The sequence below is a fragment of the Lepisosteus platostomus genome, chromosome 9 (assembly GCF_059453375.1).
Source record: "Lepisosteus platostomus isolate fLepPlt1 chromosome 9, fLepPlt1.hap1, whole genome shotgun sequence".
NCBI lineage: Eukaryota > Metazoa > Chordata > Actinopteri > Semionotiformes > Lepisosteidae > Lepisosteus > Lepisosteus platostomus.
Window position 1 is genome coordinate 3,667,916 of NC_142619.1, and position 19,731 is coordinate 3,687,646.

The following is a 19,731-nucleotide window of genomic DNA, read 5'->3' on the forward strand; positions in this document are numbered from 1 at the left end:
CCATCCATCAATCGATCAGCCAGCCAGTCAATTAATCCATCCATCCATCGATCTGCCAGCCAGTCAATCAATCAATCAGTCAATCGATCAGTCAGCCAGTCAATCAATCAATCAGTCAATCGATGAGACAACCCTAGAGAGTTGGTACTTCAGTAGGTACTTCCCTACTTAAATCTGGAAAATGACAGGGCAGCAAATGACCATGCAGCAGTGTTTGAACCCATTCAGGTGGACGTCCTGTACCCTCTGGGTCGCACACGTCCTCGCATCCGCTGGACGTCCACAGGGCTAAACCCCCTGGCCAACCCAGGTGACACGCCTGGGCACCATGTGTGTCTCTGACTTCTGCTGTCCATGCTTGGGCAGCTCTCACACGTGAGACTGCGCTTCACAAAGAAGTGGAGCAAAACTCTTCCTAAAACATTTACTGGGACAACAGTGATGGCTGTTACTAGCTTTCAGACACCATCCATTCACCTGTTTAATAACCACTTTATCCAGTTCAGGAACGCAGGGGGAGCTGGAGTCTATCCCAGCAAGGAACGGGCACAAGGCAGGGTACACCCTGGATTGGACACCAGTCCATCATGGGATACACACAGACACACACACTCACACCTGGGCCAGTCCATCACAGGAAACACACAGACACACACACTCACACCAGGGCCAGTCCATCACAGGACACACACACACACACACACACACACACACACACACACACTCACTCACTCACACCAGGGCCAGTCCATCACAGGATACACACACAAACACACACAATCACACCAGGGCCAGTCCATCACAGGACACACAAAAACACACGCACACTCACACCAGGGCCAGTCCATCACGGAACACACACAGACACACACACTCACACCTGGGCCAGTCCATCACAGGACACACACACACACACACACACACACACACTCACACCAGGGCCAGTCCATCATGGAACACACACAGACACACACACTCACACCAGGGCCAGTCCATCACAGGATACACACACAAACACACACAATCACACCAGGGCCAGTCCATCACAGGACACACAAAAACACACGCACACTCACACCAGGGCCAGTCCATCACGGAACACACACAGACACACACACTCACACCTGGGCCAGTCCATCACAGGACACACACACACAAACACACACACACTCACACCAGGGCCAGTTAACCCACCAGCAGGTCTTTGGACACAGGTACACGAGTACAGGGGACCGTGCAAACTCCACACAGACAGCACCACAGTAGTTGAATCAGGGCCCCAGCATTATTGTTAATATTATTCTTGTTTAATTTAGTATATGTTAAACATAAAGAAGAATTGCAAACCCTACGTATGATTTTAAAGAAAGAGCCCGATTTAGCAGATTCTGACGATGCTTGTAACATTTTAAAATAAACAACAGTGACCCCGAAACAGCCGGGCGGCCGAGCTGTGTAAATTTACCTCGAGGGGTCAAAGCTCGGGTGTTGGACGGACACAGATCGGTTGCTATCGCGACCATTTACTTCTATCACGCGGCCCTCGGCTCTCGGTCCAAGCGCTGGATCTACGCTACAGCCTGTTTTTTTGGGGGGTTTAGCAAAGGGCACAGGCTTGGAGCGGCGTGCAATTTTTAAAAACGTTTCCAACAAAGAAAAGCGCACGTCTCGCAAAGCGTCGGACTGCATCCGCGCTGTCCTGAGTTCTTCATACGTTTTTGCGAGCTTTGGTTGCTAACCCGTTGTTGTTGTTTTTTTTTACGCGTGGCAGCCAGTGCGTTCCCGAATTTGTTGGCATTTGGCGATTTGCCGACTTTGGCCGCACAGGCCAGAACTTTCTCCCCTGAACGGCACCGCTTCCCTGCCCTCTGACGCTCTGTCCCGTCCTGTCACTGCTCCAGCCGCCCGGGCACCGCCACTTTCTCGTAACTTGTCATTTTCTGTGCGTGTAATACCAGTGACAGGGCTTTGCTCCCAACAGCACGGCTCCCAGTCAGGGGCTGCCAAACCACAGCTTGTGGGAAAAAAAACCCCCGCGGAACTCAGTATTTCCTGCTGGATCTTTCCTTTACTGTGAGGGAATTGTATTGTACCGTTGTCTGCTCTGTACTGTGCCTCGCCGAGGCGCTGATGTTACCCTCCTTCGGGAGATGGGAGGGAGTTTTGTGTATGAAAATTGGCTGTTCTCTCGCTGATGTTGTCTCCTGGCCCATGAAAGTCCTCCTACGGTCGATAACGTTTCCAAGAAGCTTGAAATATCATGAGTTTATTTTGCCCTGTGTACAGTACAGGTAGATTGGGAATAAACACACAGGACAATAAATACTGACAATAAATACAACAGGAACTGTGGTAGCTCCAGTTTGTGTAACAGGTCCCACAGTGGGTGGGATGAGATTTCCAGTACTGCTTGGCAATAATAATAATAATAATAATAATTGCTTACACTTATATAGCGCTTTTCTGGACACTCCACTCAAAGCGCTTTACAGGTAATGGGGACTCCCCTCCACCACCACCAATGTGCAGCATCCACCTGGATGATGCGACGGCAGCCATAGTGCGCCAGAACGCTCACCACACATCAGCTATCAGTGGGGAGGAGAGCAGAGTAATGTAACCAATTCATAGAAGGGGATTATTAGGAGGCCATGATTGGTAAGGGCCAATTGGAAATTTGGCCAGGACACCGGGGTTACACCCCTACTCTTTTCGAGAAGCGCCCTGGGATTTTTAATGACCACAGAGAGTCAGGACCTCGGTTTTACGTCTCATCCGAAGGACGGCGCCTGTTTACAGTATAGTGTCCCCATCACTATACTGGGGCATTAGGACCCACATGGACCACAGGGTGAGCACCCCCTGCTGGCCCCACTAACACCTCTTCCAGCAGCAACCTTAGTTTTTCCCAGGAGGCCTCCCATCCAGGTACTGACCAGGCTCACACCTGCTTAGCTTCAAGCTAAGCAGGCAAGCATAACAGCATAACAAGCATAACAAGGCATAACATATTCAAGCATAACAGGCAAGACCTGTTATGTGTGCTGTGTGGTTTGGGGCTGGTTCATTCTGTGACATTTCTTAGAGACATTTTCATTTTAATGCAGCCTGGTGGTGAGCATCCCTGCCTTGCAGAGCAGAGGGCCCTGTGTTCAGTTCCGGACCTGGGGTGCTGTCTGTGTGGAGTTTGCATGTTCTCCCCATGTTCACTTGGGTTTCTTCCGAGTGCTCCAGCGTCCTTCCACAATCTAAAGACATCAGGAGGAAGGTTCATTGACTTCTGGGAGAATTGGCGCTGGTGCGAGTGTGTGTGTGTGTGTTTTTGTGTGTGTCCTGTGATGGACTAGCGTCCTTCCCCAGGTGTACCTCGCCTTGTGCCAATTGCTTGCTGGGATAGACTCCAGCTGCCCTGTAACCATGAATTGGATAAAGCAGTCACAAAATAGATGGATTTTTTTCATTTTAGTAAATGATCCGGAAGTCAGATAAACGTTACTTACCAAGGATTTCGAATATGAGATAAAAAACACAGAAGAACAGAACTCGGTCTCCAGAGATAGCCGACACTCTTGAAAAAAAATATTTAAAGGAGGATTCATTCCTAACAGTGAATTACTAATAATGAATCAGTCGTTGTGTTGAAGCTTCCCGTTCTGTAAAAATTGGAGTCTTCCAACTTCCAAATCCTGTTGTCCCCATCCGGCCCTTCAAGATGTCAAGAATACTAAAAAAACCTCCAGAAAAAAAAAGAAGAAATGTACGTCACCTCTGAGACTGCTTTCTCAGTGAAACGTGAACTCATTAATCCGATACCTGCACTCCAGGAAAGAAGAGAAAGACAGCTCGCTGTATTTAAGTGAACAATAATACCAGTGTTACTAAATTATACATCAATAGAATCCCCCTGTAGTGGAAATGGGTTTTCACAGAGAGAAGCTTAAGCCCTTGGACAGGAAGTAAGTCACCCTTTTAAAATTCTGTGCAGATTTACGCAGGACTTGAAAGAACCTAAAGTGAAACATAGGAAGGTTGAAAAGAAGGATCTGGCCCCTGAATATCTTTCAAATGTGGATTCCGACGAGAGTGCATCAGACAGCATGACAGACAAATGCGCTGTATTGTATGTTAAACATGGATTTCCTTTTGTTTAGCTGCAGGCTCAGTCTTCCTCAGTGATTGTTTTCGGTTCACCTCTCACAGTTGCAGTATTATCTACCCATTGTAATCTATCATCTCTTTATGACCTGGAGTGGTAATGATATAGAAGAATAGGTTCCTCCTGATTAAAATGACAGTGGCGATTCATCATGCTCAGCGTGGCTCCGAAGTTTGATGGCGTAACGGAGTATTTTGTTGAATTAAACGTATACTGCTTCGAAGCACAGGATGTGTGTGCCGGGGAGAAATGCATCCCTTATCAGATACGATGGATTTTCGGCAGAACAAGACTAGATCTGACCTGCAGCAGGTCATCTTTTTAGTGCTCTGTAAACACAGTAATCTTGTCTCCTAATGACTTCCTGTTTGTTCTTTTAACTAAGTTACTCCTTTGTTTCTCTTTGAGTTGCAGGCAGTGCAGCATTAATGTTGTCTGGTGTCACTTTGTAAAATTAGATTCATCGGAGGACGTAAAAGGGTATAATGTAGACTGCTTTTCATGTGTTTGATGTCTTGTAACTGTCAGTGTCTTTTTAAAATCTGATTCACCAGATCTGTGGGTCAGTGTATTTAGAATATATTGTGCACTATTGCTCATCATGTTATAAGAAACGGTTATTGTTACTCTGGAATCACAAGGGGGTTGAAGGATCTGAACCTTTTCAGTTTTGAACAGGGCAGACGATGACCTGATTCAAGTCTTCAAAATCCTCAAAGGCACCGTCGATGTCAACCCAAATTATTTATTCAGAAACTGCCGAACAAGAATCAGAGGACACACTGTATGTGGAAGCTACAAGGCAGTATATTTAAAACTGAGAACGGGCGCCACTTCTTTACACAAAGGGTGGTGGGGGTGTGGAACAAGAGGCCCAGCCGTGTGGTTGAAGCCGATCTCCTGGCTGGTTGAGCTCCTGGGACCAGTCAGTTACTACATACCAAATGGGTGACATGAGCCAAAGTTATCCTTATGTTTTTCTGGAAGATCAATGCTGGGAACACGGAGGGGTTTCTGTGTCTTTAGGGGATTGTCTTTCGAACAGTTCCACACGCCTGCGCTTGAACACTGGCGCTGTTAGCGCGACGCCGCTGAGCTGGAGGGGAACCATGCTGGACATTTTTGTCCAGAGAAATGTCCACCCTCCCTGAGAAGGCCGACACCACCTTGTCCGCTCCTCATCAAAACGTTCCCTCATCGGCAGGCCGTTTTGTGTTCGCCTCCAGCGTTTTTTTGTTCGAGCCCGAAGAAAGGTCACAGACCCGATTGGAAGGGGAGGAGAGACAGGTCTGTGGGCGAAACAGGTGGGGAGGTTGAGGGTGGCACATTGGTGTTGTGGTTGGCCTTGCTGGGGCCCTGGGATCGGTTCCGGGCCTGGGGATGCTGTCTGTGTGGAGTTTGCATGTTCTGTCTCCTCCAGGTGCTCTGTCCCAAGACATGCTGGTGGGTCACTTACCTTCTGGGACAATTGGCCGTGGTGTGAGTGTGCTATAAAATAAAGTTTATTATTATTATTATTATTATTATTATTATGAATGCAGATAGCACCCCAGGAACTGAACCCTGGACCCTGTGATCCTTACCACTGCGCCACCCTCTCTTGCTAAAGTCAGAGCTTCGCATCTCGCAGAAAGGGAAATGAAAACGAAGCCAGAAGCTCGAGCGCTTTTCAGGCGGCTCTGTGAGATGCTTTTTTGGCAGGGAGGTGGGGAGACAGCTTTGAGGCAGAGGGCATGGCCCCCCCATGACTGGCCGACTGGGAAATGCCTGGGTCTCCCTACCTCTCCGGCTGTACTCGTTCGGGGGGGTTTCAGTTCCAGCCCAGTGATTATTTCCGGAGATGTATTCCCTGCATTATTATGCCTTGTGGCCCGTTGCTTGCTGGGATAGACTCCAGCTCCCCCGCGGCCCCGTACTGGATACAGTGGTTAGAAAAGGGAAGGGAGGGCTGGATTTATTCCCTAAATGATGCCTTTGGGGTTGTTTTTAGGGGTTTGGACGGCTGGCCGCGGGCGGGCTATTTTTAAGCCGATCTCGGTGTTGGTTTCGTCCCCTCACCAACCCCACCGCGCGGAGGGGTGTGGTGTCACTTGGTGATTGACTGCAGATGTTCCATGCCTCGGCCCTTCATCCCCCGGTGGACGATTGGAACGGAACAGGCTCGTCAACACAGAAGGGCCGGCCCTTCGCAAAATAACCTCCATCGACCGCTGGAGTTCAGCCCAGGGACTCACAAGTAAAGCGTTTCATGTTTTTTTGCCCAAGTGCAGTGGTTTGGAAGTTCACGGCGGCTAAAAATGTCTTGTGAGCTCCGTCTTTGAAGGGTAACAGCAACCCTCGTGCAAAAAAGGGGACAGAAAGATGAAGCAGGTGCTGATTGTTCCTTTAAAACTTGGCTCTTGATGGGGGGGAATGCTCCTGGTGCAAATAGACAAGAACTCAAAAATCAACAGAAAATAAGAGAAGACCGATATAGAAAATAAGAGTAGAGGAGTTTACTGAACACGCACAGTCCAGCAGATGACACAGTACGACAGACAACAGCACACAATGTAGACGGTCCATTCCAGAACAGTACAAAATGAATGGTATATAATGGTAGCACTGTAGTATTGCTGGGCACTGTGGCGTAGTAGTTAGCGTTGCTCCTCACTCCAGTCCCGTACCCAGGAGGTGCTGTCTGTGTGGAGTCTGCATGTTCTCCCAGTTTCCTCCCACAGTCCAAAGACAGGCTGGTGGGTTAATTGGCTTGTGGGAGATCCGGCCTTGGCGTGAGCGTGTGCGCGTCCTGCGATTGGACTGGTGTCCCATCCAGGTGGTATCCTGCCTTGTGCCCGTTGCATGCTGGGATAGGCTCCAGCTCCCCCCCACCCCCCGCGACCCGGAATTGGAAGAACTTGTTCAGGTCCAGTACAGGATCTCGGGGGGGGGGAGCCGGAGCCTATCCCAGCAAGCCACAGGGGCGAGGCAGGGTACACCCTGGATGGGACACCAGTCAATCACAGGGCAGACACACAACCACACTCACAACAGGGCCAATTTTCCCAGAAATGAATTAACCCACAGGTTTTGGCCTGCAGGAGGACACCACTTCCTCTTTACCCAGTCAGCGTGAGGGCGAGTGTTCCTCAGACTGGGGGGCAGGGAAGTTGACTCTTCGGCATTTTACCGCGTTGCTGATGCTCAAGGCCTCTAGGTTTTTTTTGTTTGTTTTTGTCCTCGAAAGCGTTTGCGCTGCGTTATCGAAAGACGACAACAACGCCAACAACAAGGAAATAAACACTCCAAGCTCGGCGTTTCGATGATGGCGCTGGTGCCAGTTTGCAGATCCCAGAAACCGGTTTTTAATGAGCCTAGACGGACCGTACTTTGGCCTGGGTAATGGAGAGGAGGAGGGGGGGTATTGGGATAAGGGACTGCCTGAGGATTCGTCCCATCCAGCTAAATTCCGAGCCCCGAGACCGACGGGTTTGGATGTGGCCGCAGCGCTGGGCTACACCCTCTCGGAAAGGGGGAGGGTGGTGTCGGTGGCGTTTTTTTTTTCTCCCAAAAGTTTCTCTCTCTCTCTCTCCTTTTTTTTGACATGCCTTTTGGTTTTTGTATTTTTAGTCAGTCGGCAAGTCGGGGCAAGATGCAGGAGAGAAAGAGGCTCAGCAAGCTGGCTTTAGTCTGCTGCTTGTTTATTGAGGTAAGTGCTGGCACAGAGAGAGAGAGAGAGAGAGAGATCTCAGTTGATCTGGCAGCCCAGTATGTGATCTCCTGTCCCAGCCTGAGGAACAGTGAGTCTGTCTCCCAGTAATGCTCCAGCCGCCTACAGTATATGTCAATATTTTATAATATGTCTTTGTTGTAAATGACTGTAACATGTCTGTAGATTTTATTTTACTTCTATTTTTTGTTTTGTTCCATGTTAATTTTATTATTTTTATTTGCTTTGGCAACACTGCTTGTACCTATCGGTCATGCTAATAAAGCACCTTGAATTGAATTGAATTGAATTGAATTGAATTGAGAGAGAGAGAGAGAGAGAGAGAGAGAGATGCATTTTCACCTCAGCCTGCTACCTTTGCCCTTCCAAAGAGGACAGCCCGCGTATTAGAGGTCAGCACGGGTGTCTTGCACCTCAGAGCTTGCCCGCAGGGCTCCGGAGTCTTCCAGCTCTCCTAACCAAGGAGATCTTTTCTCTTTAACTGGCCTAGCCCGGCCTTTTTCTCCCCACCTTCCTTTGCCAGACGCGTGTTCCAAACGGGATTTGCATTGCCGTCCCTACAAAACCGGTTTTGTGGCGGTTTGCTTTGTTTTGCGCCAGCGTGGTTTTCCTTTCTACGGTGCCGACTTGTTGTTGTTGTTGTTGTTGTTTTTAAATTCCTAACCCACTTGTAGTTTCGGAGGGGGGGCGGCAGAGGCCTCGTTTTTCAAAAACAGAAAAGAAAAGATCTCGACGCGTGAAAAGAGAGAGAGAGAGGGCGCCTGGTGTCTGCTCTCCTGGGACTCCACCTATAAAATCCGAGCCGGGCCTTCAGACATTACCGGCCGGGCGAGTCCGTCCCTATCCGGGAAGCGATCTCGGCTGCTGTGCAACAGGCAGGCGCACCGCGGATTGGCCCGGCGGCCTGGATGACTTCACCCCGGGCTGCGTGGGTGTGTCCTGCCGAGCGAGCGAGCGAGCTCAGAGGACGGCCTGTCGAGACAGCGGTCGGTAGGGACGGGAGTTTTTGGGGACCCGCTGGCGAGAGGGTCTGGGGGAGTGGGGATCCGCTGGCTCGCTCGTTTGCCGAGTTGACTTTACCCGAGGAGTATTTTTTATTTTTGTTTTGGAGGGGTGGTGGCAGGAAAGGTGGAATTTGTTTTTTCAAAAAAGGAAAGAAAGTTCTGACAACGCCGGCTGGATCGTGTACAGTAGCTCAACGCGCAACAGGCGGCCCTGTGACCCCTGTACCGGCGTGGAGTGGGGTTCGTGTAGGCGTGGAAGACTCTCTTCAGAGACACCCACACCTCGGCCGTCCCCCGTCCCCCATCTTTTTTAAATTTTTTTTTATTTTTTAAATTGGGGATCTTTGGATGTCGCGGCGCGCTAGTGGGGGAAGTGGAGCCGACTCCCCCAGCGGATGACGTGGGCGAGCACGATGAGCAGCGGCTACAGTAGCTTAGAGGAGGACTCGGAGGAATTCTTCTTCACCGCCCGGACCTCGTTTTTCCCCCGGCCCCTGCGCAAGCCGGGCGCCGCCCAGGTGAGTGCGTCTTCGCCGGCGGCGGCGGCCGGACCAGAGCGCACAGCGCAGAGCGCACAGTGCGCACAAACACGCACACGCACGACGGTGGTGTTGGGTGGGGGTTGCGGGTTCGCGTGTCCCGCGTCGTCGCCAGCATACGCCGGGGAGCAGTCGGCTGCTTCTGCTACTGCTGCTGCTGCTGGGCACCTAAACTTGTAGTCTCTAGTCACCTAAACTGGGTCTGAGTCCCCCCCGGATATTGTGGGACACTACTCGCGGCGCCGCACGCCCGTCGCCAGTTTTCCCGAGTGGAGACGTGAGAGGGGAGGGAAAAAAAGACGTTTCACCCCCCTCTAAAAAATAACAAATGTGCAAAAGTGTCAGCAGAAGTGAGTTTTCCTAGCTAACGCGTTTTTAGAGCGGACCAAAAAAAAAAAAGCGGTTTCGCCAGACAAGAAGTTTCGGGTTAATGCTCTCGGTCGACAAACTGACGATCGCTAGAGCTTGCTTACTGCAAGCGACCCAGGGGTTCCTACTCACCTCTTAACTGGCGTGAGAAAATATATATGTTTTTAAAACTTTGTTTATGAAGCATTTTCTCCCTCTCTCTCTCAAAAAAAAAATAAAAAAGGCCAGACAATTCACAGTAATCACGAACAGGCCCGCCGCCCCTGCCGGTTCTCGCTGCGATCAGGAGCGATGTGTATTGTTTTTTTGCCTCGTATTTATTTATGTTTACGTGTGAATTAACATCATCATGTACACAAAGCTGCGGGTAAATGCAGCGCCTCACTGGAAGTCTTCAGTCCTATTGGAAACCGGAGGGATACATAAAGGAATTACAATGCTGTTATGGTACAGGGGGACGTGGGGATTTTCAATTGACGCATTTGAGTTGAATCGGGGCAGAGTTGAGAAAGTCTGCCCAGGTGTGGGTGCTGCTTTTTTTTTGTAAATAAAGGGTGCGGGCCCTTTTGTTAATTCGTGGAAACCTCCAAACCGAGGTCTCTGAAAGTTCACATGTCACACGCAGTCTCTGTGTTGACGGGTTTATATCGTTTAAAAAGCGGGGAGGGTGCGGTGGAGCTGTGGAGGTCACACTCGGGCATCGTGACGCGGGACCAACCCGAGACCAGGGGCTGCGTTATGCCACCCGTCCCACGCTTAGCCCGCCAGGGACCCAGAAGGTGGGCTACTCTGGAGACGTGGGTGCGCGGGACGCGTGGATTCCGCTCGGCCCCGTCGCCTCTGGCCTCGCCAGTGGGGTGCTACTGTTCCGCGTGTGGCAGTGCCTCCTTCGTGTAGGAAAATGACTTTGAACCGCAAAAAAATAGATAAAAATGCACCCCCATCGACCAAAATGTCGATTTTTATTTTCTCCTGCTGTAGGGTTAACCATTCTATAAGTATATTGTCTTGATGCACTGTTTGCACTTTGTTTTGTTTTTGTACACTTGTTTTACAATCGAGAGACTTTCTGTAAATAAGAATTCCATTGTACCAGTACCGATTACATATGGCAATAAAGTTCAAAGTTCTTCAGTAGTTTTCGCTTATGGGTCCCGAAGGTGGACTCCGTGTCTTTGGTGAATGTAAGGAAGGTGGAGTTCACTAAATAATGACTAGTGCTGCATCTCTGCTGACACCATGACCTCAAAGGGTTTTGCAGGCGTGAGCGTTTTGCAGACCTGGTGCTGGACGTCCCGAGAGCACAGCAGGCCAGAGAGCAGATATAAACGAACTTTATTTTATATAGCGCCTTTAAAGGTGGCTTCTTCGAAAGCGCTTCACAGAATGACAACAACAATAAATAAAAAGAATCCACCAGATAAAACACAATGACAACACACAGAGGAGACCGTGGATGGTGGTACTAAGTACAGTAGGAGCAGAGGGGTGAAGAATGGAACCAGTTCAGTAAAGGCTTTTCTGAAGAAGAAGGTTTTGAGTCTGGAATTGAAGGAGTTTAGAGAAGGTGGCTCTCTGATATCCTTGGGGGCATAACAGGAGAAGGCCCTGTCGCCCATAGAGTGTAGACGGGCTTGGGGGACAGTGAGGAGAGCAGAATCAGAAGAGCGAAGGTTGTGAGGTGGGGAGTAGGGTGATAATAGTTCAGGGAGGTACTGAGGGGCCAGGCCATGTAGCGCCTTATAGGCGAGCATGAGTATTTTAAAGTCCACACGGAATTTGCCAGGAAGCCAGTGCAGGGACTCCAGGACAGGAGTAATGTGATCACTTGCACTAGACCTGGTCAGGATTCTGGCTGCGGAATCTTGGACATCCTGCAGTTTGTTCAAAGCAGATCGAACCCCGCCCCCTTAAAAATTCTCTAGACGTGGTTATTGTACAGGGGACAGGTCAGGTCAGCGTGTTTTTAATGAAAGACCAAAGTCCGGAGTGGACCCCGATAGGCCATCCCGCAGAGCGAGAGGGTGTCGCGTTAGTTTCGGGGGATTTCAGGGTGGTCTGCACCCGAACTAATTGCCGGTTTCGGTGGTTTCCATTGAAATCCCCAAACTCCCCCCCACCCCCAAGGTGCTGAGAAATTCTTGTTTCCTTGATTGACTCGCGATACCAGTTTTACCTGCGATGCAGACCCTTAAGATCTCTGCAAGCGAGTCCTGCCAGCGTTTCCACATTTTAGAGCAGTTTAGTCGGAACGAGAGTGACTTCGGAGTCGCACTCTTTGCTGTGTGAGTTAACGTTCTCATCGTCTCCTCAAGCCATCCTGTTGGACTCCAGTCAGACACGTTTACTCTGTGCACTAGCTCTTGAACACCTGTATGTCTGTCTGTCTGTTCAACAAGGCTGCAGGAGGAGAATGTTTGCAGACCAGTTACTGCAAAGGTCATTTCCTGTCTAACCAAAGTACCTGTTGGAGCCTTACAGTACTTTTCAGTCTAGAAACTGCTGCAGACTTAATTGTATTTGTACTTGGTGTGCCCTTTATGGCACTGTGGTGCAAGTGTAGTGTGCATGCTTGAAAATACGATGACAGACTGCTATGTATGGTATGGTGGAAAACAGCTGTGATGTTACACTGTGAATTTCTGATTATAATGTTACTGTGCAGTATTTAAAGCACTGTTTTTAAATTCTCTGGATGACTTCCATGTATTGAATTTTGTTATGTAGGCAGGGAGTGGGCCGCACAGCTGCCTCACAGAGCTGGGGTCTATTCCGGACCTGGGGTGCTGTTTGTGTGGAGTTTGCATGTTGCCCCCTTCCCATGTTAAAGTGGGTTGTCCTCATGGTGCTACGGTTTCCTCCCACAGTCCAAAGACATGCTGTCGGGTTTGTTGGCTTCCGGGAGAATTGGGTGTCTCTGTGGGTGTCCTGTAATGGACTGACGTCCCACCCAGGGTGTACCCTGCCCTGTGCCTGCTGTTTGCTGGGATAGACTTCAGGTCCGCCCTTGACCCGGAATCGGACAGTTTAGAGGATGTTATGCAGGCAGGTATCCAGACAGCTTGCGACAGTGAGCAGTTTTTTCAGCTCTAAATCATTCCCTGGACAGACATACCGGTCATTTCTTTGGTGCATCGGAAACAACAGTCCTGCTCGCACTACAAACCTGTCTGTAATGTGTCTTGATTTTTTTTTTTTTACAACTGTACGTGTTAATAATGGAGCTTCCACAGTCGGGAAGAGAAAAATCCAGCTGGACTCTTTTCGAAGCTGAGCTTGAAAAGTCACTAGGGCCTTACAGTTTATCCCACGAGTCCTTGTTTCGTTTGGTTAATGGTTTTTTTTTTATGGCATTTGTTTCTACCTCATCGCTGTGTACGGCGTCCTGGGTTCAGAAAGGCCCTTCCTAAATACAAGTTGAATACTGCTACTTATAATATAGCTAATAATAATAGTAATTCGTGCGGATGAAGGCATGACTCTGTTGGACTGCGGGGTCTCTCCACTCTCTCCTCGGTGCTGATTGCCTGGCGCTCGTGCTGTGGTTTGGCTCTGACTGGCCGCGTTTCGGATGAGGAGTTCCAGAGCAGCCTGCCTTACTGTTAACCACATCAGTACTATGGAGCTTCACTGATCTGAAAACATTCCTTAATCGTGCGCTGTTCCATGCCAGAAAGGGGGGTACCTTTATTCCTGAAGGGGAGGGAGTCCCTGACCCTGGTTCTGGAGAGTGCCGGTCCAGTCAGTACAGGGGTCTCTGATCCTGGTGAGTGCCAGTCCAGTCAGTACAGGGGTCTCTGACCTTGGTTCTGGAGAGTGCCGGTCCAGTCACTACAGGGGTCTCTGACCCTGGTTCTGGAGAGTGCCGGTCCAGTCACTACAGGGGTCTCAGATCCTGGTTCTGGAGAGTGCCGGTCCAGTCACTACAGGGGTCTCCGACCCTGGTTCTGGAGAGTGCCGGTCCAGTCACTACAGGGGTCTCCGACCCTGGTTCTGGAGAGTGCCGGTCCAGTCACTACAGGGGTCTCTGACCCTGGTTCTGGAGAGCACCAGTCCAGTTAGTACAGGGGTCTCTGACCCTGGTTCTGGAGAGTGCCGGTCCAGTTAGTACAGGGGTCTCTGACCCTGGTTATGTGAACCAATCTAGTAAAATTTTATAGGTCACCTGTTTTTAAAGATTGGCTGCACCTGTTAGATATTGGCGAACCAAGCAAGTAATTGTTCAATTAAGAGAACTCTGGGTCTTAAGAGCTGTGGTCCTTAGTCCTAAATAACAAATTTTGTGCTTAATTGAACAGAGCAGCTCTGTAACGGACGACAGTGGAATTGGTTCTTACCTTGAGGGTCTGTTGATTTTAATAGTGACCTGCCCAGCCTGGCTCTCTCTGTACTGTACTAACTGCCAAGCCTGTACTAACTTGATGGGGGCTCTCCAGAACCAGGGTTTAGAGACCCCAAAATTAACTGGACAGGGGCTCTCTCCAGGACCAAGGTTTGGAAGGTCTTTGCTATGAGGTTGCAAGATCTATGGGTCTCGGGACTGCAGCACCCGAAGGACCGCTGTTCTTGCTTAATCTGGTCAGTCATATTCGTTGGGATTCTTCCGAACTCAAGTCAGAATCGAAGCTTAATCTGATATTTTATGTGTGGGGAGCGTTCTGGCGAACTATGGCTGCCGTCGCATCATCCAGGTGGGGCTGCACACTGGTGGTGGTGGAGGGGATCCCCATTACCTGTAAAGCGCTTTGAGTGGAGTGTCCAGAAAAGCGCTATATAAGTGTAAGCAATTATTATTATTATTATAAAGCTTAAACCCACCGTTGCTCTCGGTTTGCGTACCCAGGATCTGTGTATTGTCCTGTTCAGGCCCAGTAACCAGCCAGACTCTCAATAAGAGGAAACGTGAAGGGGAAACCGATGAGGCACACAATGTTTTTTGTTTTCCTCAGCACTGTGGGACGCCAATCTGCTTCCCCTGTACTCGAGAGCGTTCCAGATGCCGTGTTTTGCAACACAATCGGCCGACGTGGTTAATCCCAAAGAAGCCAAGTTTGTAGACTCGTGACCGCCCGGCACGGAGAGCTAGGTTACTCTTCCTCCCCACAGCTTTGAGCCTGCTCGGTTTGGACAAGCGCTGGCTTTAATTTTTTTCTTTTCCCCTGATCGTTTAAAACGTCTGCCTTCTCTCGTCTCCTGCGTGTTAAGCTCCTTATCTGCTAATGGGTTCGTGCTGGGTTCAGTGTATTAGGTGTTGTGCTCTTTGTACCCGCCTGCAAAGAACGTTTCCCATCTGGGACAGTGAAGTGTATGTAAATCGGGGGGCTGTTTGGGGTGCAGGAGAGTGAGCAACATGCAGAGAGATCAAAACTGCCTGCTTTTGGCATTGCAGTCGGTGATGTGTCGTCTTATGTGGAGTTTCTGTGCTCCACCCTGTCAGTTGCACATTTGCATACGGCCAGCAGTCATATCACCCTGCAACTCACAACTGGCAGCCCCACTGGAGCTCAGCAGGCGTGAGCCTGGTCAGTACCTGGAAGGGAGACCTCCTGGGAAAAACTAAGGCTGCTGCTGGAAGAGGTGTGAGTGGGGCCAGCAGGGGGCGCTCACCCTGCGGTCTGTGTGGGTCCTCATGCCCCAGTATAGTGACGGGGACACTAGACTGTAAACAGGCGCCGTCCTTCGGATGAGACGTAAAACCGAGGCCCTGACTCTCTGTGGTCATTAAAAATCCCAGGGTTTTTCTCGAAAAGAGTAGGGGTGTAACCCCGGTGTCCTGGCCAAATTTCCCATTGGCCCTGACCAATCATGGCCTCCTAATAACCCCCCTCTATGAATTGGCTTCATTACTCTGCTCTCCTCCCCACTGAGAGCTGGTGTGTGGGGAGCGTTCTGGCGCACTATGGCTGCCGTCACATCATCCAGGTGGGGCTGCACACTGGTGGGGGTGGAGGGGATCCCCATTACCTGTAAAGCGCTTTGAGTGGAGTGTCCAGAAAAGCGCTATATAAGTGTAAGAAATTATAATTATTATTATTATTTGATTTGGGGGGGGGTTCCCCGATCTGATTTTATTTCGACGGCATTCCGGCCCCCAGAACAGACTCATTGGACCGTTTTGTTGCGGCAAAGAGGGGGTGCAAAGATCCCCTCTTGGAGCACGAGCCCGATCCCGGGAGCTCGTGTGTTTGTTTGTTTTTTTTTCCGTGTGTGTGTGTGGTGGAATTCAGCGAGGGAAAACGCATTTCCGCCTGTAAATCTGTCAGCTGCGGGCTCCCTGGTCGTTCAGCGGCTCTCTGGTTACGGAGTCAGCCGGGATAAACTTACCGTGCTGTCAGTGGCTCCGTCATTCATACGGTCACTAAGCCACCTGGTGCCAGTTTAGGATTTCTCCCTGTTCCCCCCGTATCCTGGAGTAAACATTCCTTTGGTAGTGACCCCAAGGAGACCCATGAACTCTTGACTCTGCTAGAAGCCCACTGTGGTAATGAGTCCAATATTTGCTTCAGTCCCTACGCTGATCCAGGCTGATCCATCCCATTCTGCGTTGACGTAATCCTTAATTGCTGAGCGTGAGGACCGGTTATGTAATCGAGTACAATTGCCCATAAAATCTCAGATGACTGCTCTCACCCACTTTTTTTTTTTAGAATATATTCTCCTGCCCCCTGAGAGGAGATACCAGATCGCCTGTATAAAGACTAAGGGAGCACGGACTTCCTTCACACCTAAAAGCCTTCAGTGGTTGAGCAATGGAAAGATTGTCTGCAGATAGCGATCTTCCTGTTCTTGTTGTTGTTTTAGACTTTTTACCAGCGAATTGTCTTGTTTTTAACCTCTGTGGTGCTGGATGGCGTTGTGGCCGAGCGATGATTCTGGAATGCTGTTTTTGCTGTTGTGGTTTTGTACCGTTGTGTTACCGTTGTATTTGTGCGTCATATGTTTATGAGCTCTTGACGTGCGAGACGAATCCCCCTTAGGGAGCGCTGAAGTTCAGTGACTGGGGGGCGGCACTGTATTGCGGTGGTCCGCATGGCACGGGTGGGCTTTGGGTTCAGTTCCTGGGCTGCTGTCTGGGTGGAGTTTGCATGTTCTCCCCGTGTTCCCATTGGGGTGTACCCCACTGCCCGAAGAACAGGGTGGGTGAATTGGCTTCTGGGAAAACTGGCCTCCTCCAGCTTGAGAAACAATGGAGACACAGAACTCTCTGCTTACATTCCTGTCCCCTTGATCTGCATGTAGATCTTCTGAGTACAGCTGTGGAGGTGGGGTGTGTGGGTGTGTGTTGCCCCTTCCAGGGAAGCAGAAGGGACTTTTTAAGCTGTCTCCCCCCTATCTCCCCACCCCGTTTCGTTTGAAAAAGTGTGAAACAGCAGCGCGCACAGGAAATAACCCTTTCTCCTGTTCCAACTCGGCTTTTTCAACGGCTCAGTCCAGCCCATTGTTACACTCGCGAGCTGCTGTGTTTTCAGCTCTGCGAAACTTGTTTCCAGGTCTGAAAAGCTTGGAGGTTTCCGAGAATTTGAACGAGTAGCTGTTTTCACAAACTGAACTGCGCAGCTGCGAAAACGGTTTTAGAGAGATGCTCGTGGTCTCTGCCTTCGCTCCTTGTTTTCAGTGTGCACTGGAGGGGACTAAACGTCTCATTTCATAACGGGGCACCTCAGCTGTCGCCGTTATTAGACTCTGTTAATGGGCCTTTTTTTTGTGCAAAGAGCTTAATTTCTGATTCGGGGGCGTATTTAAGCCCGACAAATAAAGCGCTTAAAATAACGGTAACTATTTATCAGCAGGCATGGAGGCATGAGAGTTAGCAGTGTTGTCTCGCAGCTCTCGGGGCCTGGTTCCAGTTCTGAATTGGATCCTTCTGCGTGGAGTGTGCATGTTCTCAGTATGTGACATTGCTGCCTTGCAGCGCTGGGGTCAGGGGTTCAGTTCCGGACCTGGGGTGCTATCTGTGTGGAGTTTGCATGTTCTCCCCCCCATAGTCTGCGTGTTGTTTTCTCTGGTGTGTGTGTGTGTGTGTGTGTGTGTGTGTGTGTGTGTGTGTGTGTGTGTGGCATCCTGTCCAGGATTCCGTGCAGCTGTATTCCCTGGGAAGATCTCAGTTGCTGCAGCTCCAAACCTCGAATATGCAGCTTTCTAATAATGGGTGGCTGGTAACCCCAGACTTCTGTGTCTGTTCTTCCTGGCGTTCTGGAACGACGGAGGATATCTCCGGGGTTCTGAGGCTTTGTCGACGGCAGCTGACGGGTTCTGCTGTTGGCAGAAACCCTGAAAGATTGTTCACTTCATACTGGCACGGGTTACCCCAGCCTGTCTCTGCCTCTCCGGTGTTCCGCGTGAGGGATTCTCAGAGTCTTGGGAAGCGACCGCAGAATTGTGGGTCAGTTTAACCAGATTCTTGGATATTTGCGGGGAGCTCTATTAAGAAATGAGGTTTATTAAGAAATGCACAATCAGCACCTGCTTCGTGTTCCTGTCCTCTTGTCTTAATGGCAGGGGGCACATTTTGATGACTGTCAGCCTTTTTTTATTGTAGAAAAGCATTTCCTTAATATCTTGAAACTACAACCCGGCACGGTGAATATCTGTCCCTTCCCATCTGTATAGTGTTTTTATTTGAGGGATATTTCTTACAGACCTGGGGGTCAGATTTACAGTTCCAGCAGCTTTGGTATCTTGTTCAGGGACACTTAGACCTCTTTTTTTCTTAGATTTTCTAGACTGAACTTTTATTTAACTGGTTCTGTCTGTCCCTTATCTTTCCTGCTGTATTCCAAAACCCTCATCTACTCTCTCCTCTCACTGGGCAGTTTTTGTGTTCTGTAAAGTGCTTTGAGAAACCACTTTTAAAGGTGCTATATAAAAATAGTTTATTATTATTTATTTCTTAGAGTACTTACAGTTGTGATAGAACAGGTTATTATAAGCGTAGCTGCTGATTAATAAAACTGTTCTGAAATGCAGGGGATTCCTAAGGTATAGCAAGTGATGTCATTGTTAAGAAGAAACAAAGGAATGACTGAAAAGTGAGTAATGAACTGACTGTACTGTTAAAAAACAAAAGGTGCTGTCCTTCGGATGAGATGTAAAACCAAGCTCCTGACTCTCTGTGGTCATTAAAAGTCCCCCTGGCTTTCTCTAAAAGAGAAGTGTTACCCCAGTGTCCTGGCCAAATTTCCCCCCCTGGTCTTTACCCCTCATGGCCTCCTAATAACCCCCCTCTCTGAACTGGCTCCATCCCTCTGCTCTCCTCCCCACTGAGAGCTGGTGTGTGGGAGAGGACTGGAGCATCATCCAGGTGGGGCTGCACACTGGTGGCGGTAGTGGGATTCCCCCTGACCTGGGAAGAGCTCGGAGTGGAGGGTCCAGAAAAACGCGATATAAATATAATACATTATTATGATCCGACGTGGATGCTGTTTGATCTCCTGAGCTGCCTTCGCAGTCACACTCGCATGACAGGCTGTTGCAGGATCACAGTTATGGCTGACCCGAGCTGTCTGTACCGTTGACTGTATGGGTTTATGAGGAGAGTGGCAGTTGTCCTGTATGCAGCAGAAGTCTCGGCTCCCTGTGCGTGTCACTTCCTGTCTCTGGAGGGGATAGGTGGCGGCCCAGAAAGAGGATCTGTTTGGGTCTCGTCACCCCCCCCCCCCCCCCACACTGTGTCTATCCCCTGCCGTGAACAGAATTTGTGTCGCATTCCTTGCTTTGAAGAAGTATCCCTGCACACAGGCAGGTTAACCAAAGCCCATTTCCAGGGGTGTCCGTTCCCATCAGCCTCTGTTTTTTCTATTTGGGGAAGAAAAACATGACACTGCACAGCACACGGTTTCTCACACTTTGTTCTTCTTGTTTTTCTTCTGAATTCGACACCCCAGTAGAGATCAAAGGGTGGCAAAGTCCTTCAAAGCAGTAAAAAGGTTGCTTTTGAGCTGGAAGACTGGTGCA

At 49.7% G+C, this 19,731-nt stretch overlaps 1 protein-coding gene across 5 annotated transcripts in view; it reads left to right on the plus strand.

Moving 5' to 3' along the window:
* rassf3 (Ras association domain family member 3) overlaps positions 1-19,731 on the plus strand; it is an 85,849-nt gene that overhangs the window by 38,634 nt on the left and 27,484 nt on the right. For 2 of the 5 annotated variants that reach the window (XM_088646500.1, XM_088646501.1), the window contains exon 3: positions 7,766-7,844. The exons of 2 other annotated variants lie outside the window; for them this stretch is intronic. In XM_088646500.1, the coding sequence (XP_088502626.1) occupies positions 7,766-7,844 (79 nt within the window). Of the gene's footprint in view, positions 1-7,765; positions 7,845-8,240; positions 9,388-19,731 lie in introns of those variants that run through there. One more of the 5 variants, XM_088646502.1, reaches the window with a different exon arrangement.